At 42.1% G+C, this 7,944-nt stretch overlaps 1 protein-coding gene across 1 annotated transcript in view; it reads left to right on the plus strand.

The window, feature by feature from the left end:
• Positions 1–7,944, plus strand: part of camk1a (calcium/calmodulin-dependent protein kinase Ia) — a 14,226-nt gene that overhangs the window by 4,587 nt on the left and 1,695 nt on the right. The window contains exons 3-10 of the mRNA XM_008319706.3: positions 3,671–3,802; positions 4,533–4,607; positions 4,778–4,916; positions 5,711–5,837; positions 6,570–6,645; positions 6,728–6,840; positions 6,935–7,013; positions 7,815–7,902. Coding sequence (XP_008317928.1) covers positions 3,671–3,802; positions 4,533–4,607; positions 4,778–4,916; positions 5,711–5,837; positions 6,570–6,645; positions 6,728–6,840; positions 6,935–7,013; positions 7,815–7,902 — 829 coding nt within the window. The remainder of the gene's footprint in view (positions 1–3,670; positions 3,803–4,532; positions 4,608–4,777; positions 4,917–5,710; positions 5,838–6,569; positions 6,646–6,727; positions 6,841–6,934; positions 7,014–7,814; positions 7,903–7,944) is intronic.

Consider the following 7,944-nt stretch of genomic DNA (forward strand, 5'->3'; position numbering starts at 1 on the left):
CCCCCCCTTCTCCCCCTTTTTTTTTTTTTTCTTTTTTTAAAAAAGGAAAGCCCAAAAAAAAAAAAAAGAGGAGGGTTTTTTTTCGGGTTCTTGGGCTGAGGTTGCATCATCTGAGATCGATCGACTGCGGGAGAGTCTGAGACGAGTCCAAAAAAAGGGCTGACTCTGCTGGACTGAGAGTGCACCGCCCTAAATCAAAGACCAAAAAAAGAAGAAAAGAGAATAATACCCACGAGTGCAGCGAGGGTGAACTGTGTCGGAGTCACTGTCTGTTGATTGGACGAGTCTGTCGATGTCACACCAGGAACCTCATCCATCCATTCATCCAACCAAGTTGAAGTGATTCACTTATTAGACTGTACTGAGAAGTGTTGTGTGTTCATGCCTTACAGCAAGAAGGTCAGTCGTTTGATTCCTGGTGGTAACTGTTCCCATCTTCAGTGGAGGTCTTCTACTGATACCCCTGGTACCCCAGTTCAAACATTAGGCTGATGAACATTAGTTAACCAGTAGTGACCAGTTAACCAGTAGTCATTAGTTTAAAAAAAGAGGTTGTTAAGTGGTTGCATCTAAATGGGAGTCAGGTGGTTGTTGTTGTTGTTGTTGTTGTCGTTGTTGTTGTTGATGATGATGTCTCGTTAAGCTGTAATCTGTCTGTCATTATCTTGACATAAAGTGGTCTCACAGGACGTTCGACTGTCAACACAACCTGGTCCGCGTCACAGCTAGCCTCTGTAACGATGGCATCTGTTTATGGTGACGTTATAACATCGCAAAACAGCACAAAATACAAACATTAGTTTTTACCAGAAATTCAATCACGCTGTATTTTCCTCTAAACGTGATCACAGTTGACCAACTCGACTCCCTGTTCTGCTTTTTTTTTCTACTGCTGCTTCAAAACGAACTTTGATTTTATATCTCATTTTATATTTTGCAGTGAAAATAGAGAATTTCCTGGTACGTATCTGAGTGGTCGCGTAGTGAGCGGCGTAATCTGCAGCAGGTGTCAGCGCGTCGTTAAGGATCAGTTTTATGATTAAGTAGAAAAGACATCACTCGTGTTTTATGCTGCGCCATAAATCACCCCACATTCCTAAGTACAGAGGACGGACCGTGTGCATAAATTTTAGTAATGGTTTTCCGACCCAGTGCGGAACATCCATCTTCGGCCGCCGCTCCATTAGTTTACATGCAGCACGATTGTTCAAAATGATAAACTGGCAGGAAGTTTTGGGTTTTTTTTTGTTTTTTTTAACCTAGTCCGACATCAGTGTTTTATCATTATTATTGGTAGTTCAATTAGGACTGGTGTTGTTGGCCTCGACGACACAGGAATGAAAGTCAGGAGAGATAATGGGAACAACGTGTGAATAAAAATTGGCTCCCCACCCCTCCAGCGCCCCCCCCTCCCCATCAGTCTGGACTAAAAACTCTGTTAGAAAATCTCTGACCGTCGTGTTCACGAAGGTAAAAAAAAAATAGAGTCCGACTGACACATTGATTATTCCCGACGCTTCAGGCCCGTGACTCGCGCTGTGGTTTGTTAGCGGCTAGTTAGCCCGCGTGTCAGGATGATAATAATGTACTGGCAGAGAGCAAGACAAAATGGTGCTGTCAGGAAGTCGCGTTCTGTCGTGGAATAAAGAGAACAGGGTGTGATGGAGGGAAGCAAACATTAGAGAATTAACAAACACACACACACACACTCTCTCTCTCTCTCTCTCTCTGCCTCTCGCCCTCCTATGCTCAGAGTTTTTCCCCTTCTACGTCTCCAAGGAAAAAAGAGCAACTGGATGGTTAATTACAACGTGTCTCACAGCAACTGTAGAAAAGTGTGTGTGTGTGTGTGTGTTGTCCTGCTGTAGTATTTGCTGTCAATCATGTCTGGTTTTTTCCCCAATATTTTGCTCAGTTAATATTTGTTGTAACCTAGAACTAATTAAAGTTAAAGTTGACGTTGATGTCACTGTCGGCCGCGCGGTGGAGGAGTGGGCGGTGATGTCGCTGTACATATATGACCAGGTCCACCTCTGTGTGGAACCGATGTTCTAGTTCAAGAGTTTTACAGATTAAATGTTGTTTAATTTCATTATAACGTGGAAACTGATGGGGGTCAAACATACGGCCCGCAGGCAAAAACCAGCCCGTTAGGGTGTGCGACGTGGTCCAATGGACGAATTTTGAAAATGAAAAAAAAAATACACAAACACTTCATGATCAAGATGTTTGGGATCCAGTCGTTGCTGACCTTGATTTGTACGTTTGAAAAAAAATGAAAACAAGAACTCTTTTTTTTTTTTTCTTTTTTTGCCTGAACATCCCATAATAGATGAGTCTGTAGTGGTGCTGCTCACACACACACACACACACACACACACACCCCCCCCCCCCTTCCCCCCCACCATCCCAGCTTACCCCCCCCCCCCCCCCCCCCCGCTTAGATTCGATGGACGTCCACTCCTCTGGGCCGACGCTGCCGCAGAACGACGTTACACAAACGGAGGCTTTTATCGGGAACCTGAGCTTTTATTTGGATTCACTTTCAGAACATTTATTTTAGGGATTTTAAAAATTTTAAACTGAAGATTTTTTTCTGCCTCAGGAATTGATCCATGTTTTTTATCCAATAGTTTCAAAGACAAGGTTTTATTTATATTTGTCTAAAAGTCAATTTCACCACATGGGAAACTTTAACCTGGTTCTGTTCTGACTGTCGGAGGGTTTTTGGGTTTTTTTTTGGCTACTTTTAGCTATAGCTAGGCTAACATTTACATTCAGTTTTTAGAGCTGATTTTTTTTTTTTGGCTACTTTTAGCTATAGCTAGGCTAACATTTACATTCAGTTTCAGAGCTGATTTTCAGTGAGGTCGTTTTTATCTGCTCTGATCATTTTCACCACAGTTGAACACGAGAAACAAACCAAACAAATTTAACTCTGTTTCCTGTGAAGTTTAATCAAAGGACCAAACGAGGGCTGAAAACAGTGTCCTGTTAAACCACAAACACAGGGATGTGTGTGTTTGTGTGTGTGTGTTGTTGAGGATTTGTTTACAGAAGGTCACTGAAATTCATGACATCATAAAACAACTGATATCTGTGGTGTGTGTGTGTGTGTGTGTCATAGACTGGTGTAACTATCCATGTGGGGACAGCGTTTCATACGTCCCCACTGTTGTCGTACGGTGCTTTATCTACATATGAGGTGTCGCAAAAACACAAAAAACCAGTATACGCTCCTGTGAGGAGACTGTGTAAATACACACTATTCTTCCTCTCATCATCACCAGGCCATAATTCATGGTGGAGTCTCACCCTCCTCACCCTCCTCACCCTCCTCACCCTCCTCACCCTCATCACACACAGCAAACACTGAACTCACTGCATCTAATGGAATATTTAATTTTTTTTTTTGGTCCCTCCTCTCTCTCTCTCTCTGTCTCTCTCTGTCTCTCTCTCTCTCTGCTGCCATCACATTATCCCCATTTTATATAAGACTATGACGCTGTCATTGCTGGGAGCCTCTCTCTCTCTCTCTCTCTCTCTCTCTCTCTCTCTCTCTTTGTTCCTTTGGCTTTCTGATGTTATACGTTTCACCTCACACACACCCACACACTGCTCATTTTCTAATGTGTGTGTGTGTGTGTGTGTGTGTGTGCGTTCCCTCCAGTGGAGCCTTCTCTGAAGTGGTTCTGGCGGAGGAGAAGAGGACACAGAGGCTGGTGGCCATCAAGTGTATCCCCAAGAAGGCCCTGGAAGGGAAGGAGAACAACATCGAGAACGAGATCGCGGTGCTGCACAGGTGACTCCGCCGGGACGTCCGTGCTGCGGCCTCGCTGCGGCGACGCTGCGGCGACGGGGGTCAAGTCGACCGGCAGCTAAATGCACGGTGTCAGTAGGAACAGTGGGATTGTGCACCGGAAATGTCAGGAGTGAAGACCAGAGACCTATTTTTAGTGTCCCTGTTGCCAGGACAACAGCACACAGAGGCGGAGACTGAGTGGAATTCCCCAGCAGTGAAGTGAAGAGAGGGGAGTAGAGACGGAGGGAAGGATGTGGAGGGAACGGTCGGATAGAAGTTCGATCGACGACTAGAGACAGAAAAACACACACATAAAACACACACACAAAAAATAAAAAACTCAGTCGTTTCAGTGAAGATTCGGCCAAATTAATGACAGAGTCACATGATGTCGGCTCCGTCCAATAACAACAGAGATGTTTTTGGCTGAAATAATGAATGACCTCAATCTAAAAAGATGAAAGAACCAGGCGGTGGTTCGTCAGTGTCACCGGTTAACACTGTTTTTAAGACAATGAACCGTATTTTCAGGCACCAGTGCCCTCTAGTGGCTGTCAGTGTAAACATAATGAACAATGTGAAATGATATATTTTAACAAATAAGTCGCACCCACCGAGTATAAGTCGTAAACCAGACAAAGGATGAAGAAAGGTGCGACTTATAGTCCAGAAAATATGTTAATAAAATTCTAATAATTTAATTTTTCTTTTTCTTTTTTTTTTTTCCCAGAATCCAACATCCCAACATCGTTTCCCTGGAGGACATCTTTGAGAGTAGCTCCCACCTGTATCTGGTCATGCAGCTGTGAGTTTCCTGTTTTCATTTTACACATGAACCGACTGACATGTGAAACAACCCGGGTTGTTACCCTGTTGCCCCCGGGGAGGGGGGGGGTATAAACACACATGGGGGGGGGGGGGGGGAGGGGGGTATAAACACACGTTGCCTCTTCTTTTTGTCCATGTCACCTGCAGAGTGTCTGGAGGGGAGCTGTTTGATAGGATTGTGGAGAAAGGTTTCTACACAGAGAGAGACGCCAGTCAACTCATCCATCAGATCTTGGACGCAGTCAAATACCTTCACGACATGGGCATCGTCCACAGAGACCTGAAGGTGGTTTAGCCTTAACTACCGACCAAACCAGACGTGTTTCATTTACTGGATAATTTAACGTAACGTAGCGTAATATAACAGTTTGCTACATTGTGTTTCGAAACCTAACCTTAACCTAGCCTAACCTAACCTAGCCTGGCCTTACCTACCCTACCCCAGCCTAGCCTAGACATACCTACCCTAGCCTTACCTAGCCTAGCCTAGCCTAGACATACCTAACCTAGCCTAACCTAGCCTTACCTAGCCTAGCCTAGCCTAACCTAACCTAGCTTAACCTAACCTAGCCTGGCCTTACCTAGCCTAACCTAACCTAGCTTAACCTAACCTAGCCTGGCCTTACCTAGCCTAACCTAACCTAGCCTAGCCTAGCCTAGACATACCTAACCTAGCCTTACCTAGCCTAGCCTAACCTAACCTAACCTAGCATAGCCTAATGAATAGAGCTATAGTAGAGTAAAAGAAAAAAAAACAACAAATGATAAACATAAATATTTCAGATAGATCAGAAATTCTACTCATATATAGAAATTGAGACGTTAAATTTAAAGTTTCCCGATCAGTTTATTTTGATTTACGTGCAGCCTTTTTGCAGTTAAGTACAATGAGCATTACAATTAATTTTCAAATTCCGAATCCAAAAGTCTGACATCTAAAATGGATGATTAAACTAGTACGGACTAGTTACCTTATTAACTTATTATTAAGGTTGGTTTTATTAACATGGGGCTGGACTGTAAATATAATATTGTCGGCCTGTCAGTCATCTGTGTGTCCTGTGTTCCGTGGGTTTGAAGCCGGAGAACCTGCTGTACTACAGCATGGACGAAGACTCCAAGATCATGATCAGTGACTTTGGTCTGTCTAAGATAGAGGGCGTGGGCAGCGTCATGTCCACAGCCTGTGGGACACATGGATATGTTGGTACGTTTTCAATTTTTTTATTTTTTTATTTTTTATTTTTTTTAAATGTGAGCTTGGCAGCTGGTGTTTGAGTTCCATCTTCATCCTCTGACTCTGCCGCGAGAGACTTTCATCCACGACCGTGAGTCAAATCCAAGTGTTTCATAAGAGCTCTCTCTCTCTCTCTCTCTCTGTCTCTCTGTGTCTCTCTGTCTCTCTCTCTGTGTTGACTGTGATCCATCTCCTCTCATGGTGACACTGAAGGGTCAACGACACTCAAACTCAAACACTCAGACACCGTATTTTTCCAGAATTAACATGCAATTAAGGTTTGAAGCAAAAATCTAAAATAAAATTTCAATTTTGATAATAATAATGATAATAATATAATAATTTTTAAAAAATCTCATTAAAAACATTGGCAGCTTTAGTAAAATTTTTAAAAAATCTCATTAAAAACATTGTCAGCTTTAGTAAAAAAAAAGAAAAATGAAATTATTAGAATTTTATCACCGTATTTTCCGGACTATAAGTCACACTTTTCTTCATCCTTTGGCTGCGTTTACGACTTATATATTAAAATATATAATTTCACACGTTAGTTATTTTCACACTGACGGCCACTAGAGGGCACTCTAGGCTTGTGTACCAGTATCTGCTATTCCTGTAAGTCGCACTTTTTCCCCGTCCCGTGGCTGGTGCGACTAACACGGTTTGTTCTGTGTTTTAAACGTCTGCTGTGTGTGGTTACAGCCCCGGAGGTTCTTGCCCAGAAGCCCTACAGCAAGGCAGTGGACTGCTGGTCTATAGGAGTCATTTCTTATATTCTGTAAGTCTGAGCCTTCCCCTCCAAAATAAAAAGGTAAAAACAAAAAAGGAAATCTGAACGTGATTCACTCTCCCTCCCACAGACTCTGTGGCTATCCTCCATTTTATGATGAAAACGACGCCAAGTTATTTGAGCAGATTCTGAAAGCGGAGTACGAGTTCGACTCTCCGTACTGGGACGACATCTCAGACTCAGGTACCGTCGCTCACAGGAACACCGGACCGAGGTCCAAACTGTCAAAAAAGCCTAGAGTTGACCAGGTGGAATTATTTGTCTTTTCTGCCGACAGCTAAAGACTTCATCTGTCACCTGATGGAGAAGGAGCCAATGAAGAGATACACGTGTGACCAGGCTCTGCAGCATCCGTGGTGAGGAAGACGGTCATCGGAATCATGTTTGACTGGTTTTTTAACGTCTTAAATATGAACACGTTTTATTTTATTTTTGGCTAAATCCTCTAGTTCGCACATTTGTGAAACATTTTTCACATAGTGGCCAGAATAATCACTGCAGGTTTTGTAGTTATTTATTTGGGCATAATTTTTTTTTTTTTGAATTATTAATTGTTTTTTCTTTAATACTGGTTTTAAAGCTAATGTATATGAAAAGTTAAAGGTAGTAAGTAGTAAGTAATATTTTCCAAACATTTATTTTTCGATCCCGATATCAACCGATACCAATATAGTCCTGGTAATATTTGTTTATTTATCTGTACAAACCACTGTACAGATAAAGTGAGTTTCTGGCACCAACATTCTCCGTACAGTCCCCAGATTAATAAAATGAACTGCAATGCTGCCATCTAGTGGCTTTCACTTTCATATACAGCTCCCCTATTACAACTATTTTTAGGTCATTCATCATTTGGTGAAACCCTGGCGTTGTGTTATCGGGTTTCTTACTGATATTACATAATTATGCTAATATCGGGCCGATAATATCGGACATCCCTTGTAGTAAGAAAAAAACAATGTCATTTTAACAGACAGAGGTGGAAAATCAAGGTCTTATTTCCATCTGACAGTAAAAAAATTGGTGATTTTTTAAATAGTCTTAATGTTTCTTTCATTTGTTTAGGAAATAAAACCAAACATATCAATTTTTTTTCCTGATTTCTGAAAAACAAGTCCAAACATGAAATTCTGTAAAATCACTTTTTTTTTTTGCAGGATCTGTGGAGACACAGCTCTGGACAAGAACATCCATGAATCTGTCAGTGCTCAAATCAAGAAGAACTTTGCCAAAAGTAAATGGAAGGTGAGTGGATCACAGCACCACCTGCTGGTGAAAGAGTAGAAC

The sequence above is a fragment of the Cynoglossus semilaevis genome, chromosome 11 (genome assembly GCF_000523025.1).
Source record: "Cynoglossus semilaevis isolate Cse_v1.0 chromosome 11, Cse_v1.0, whole genome shotgun sequence".
Lineage (NCBI taxonomy): Eukaryota > Metazoa > Chordata > Actinopteri > Pleuronectiformes > Cynoglossidae > Cynoglossus > Cynoglossus semilaevis.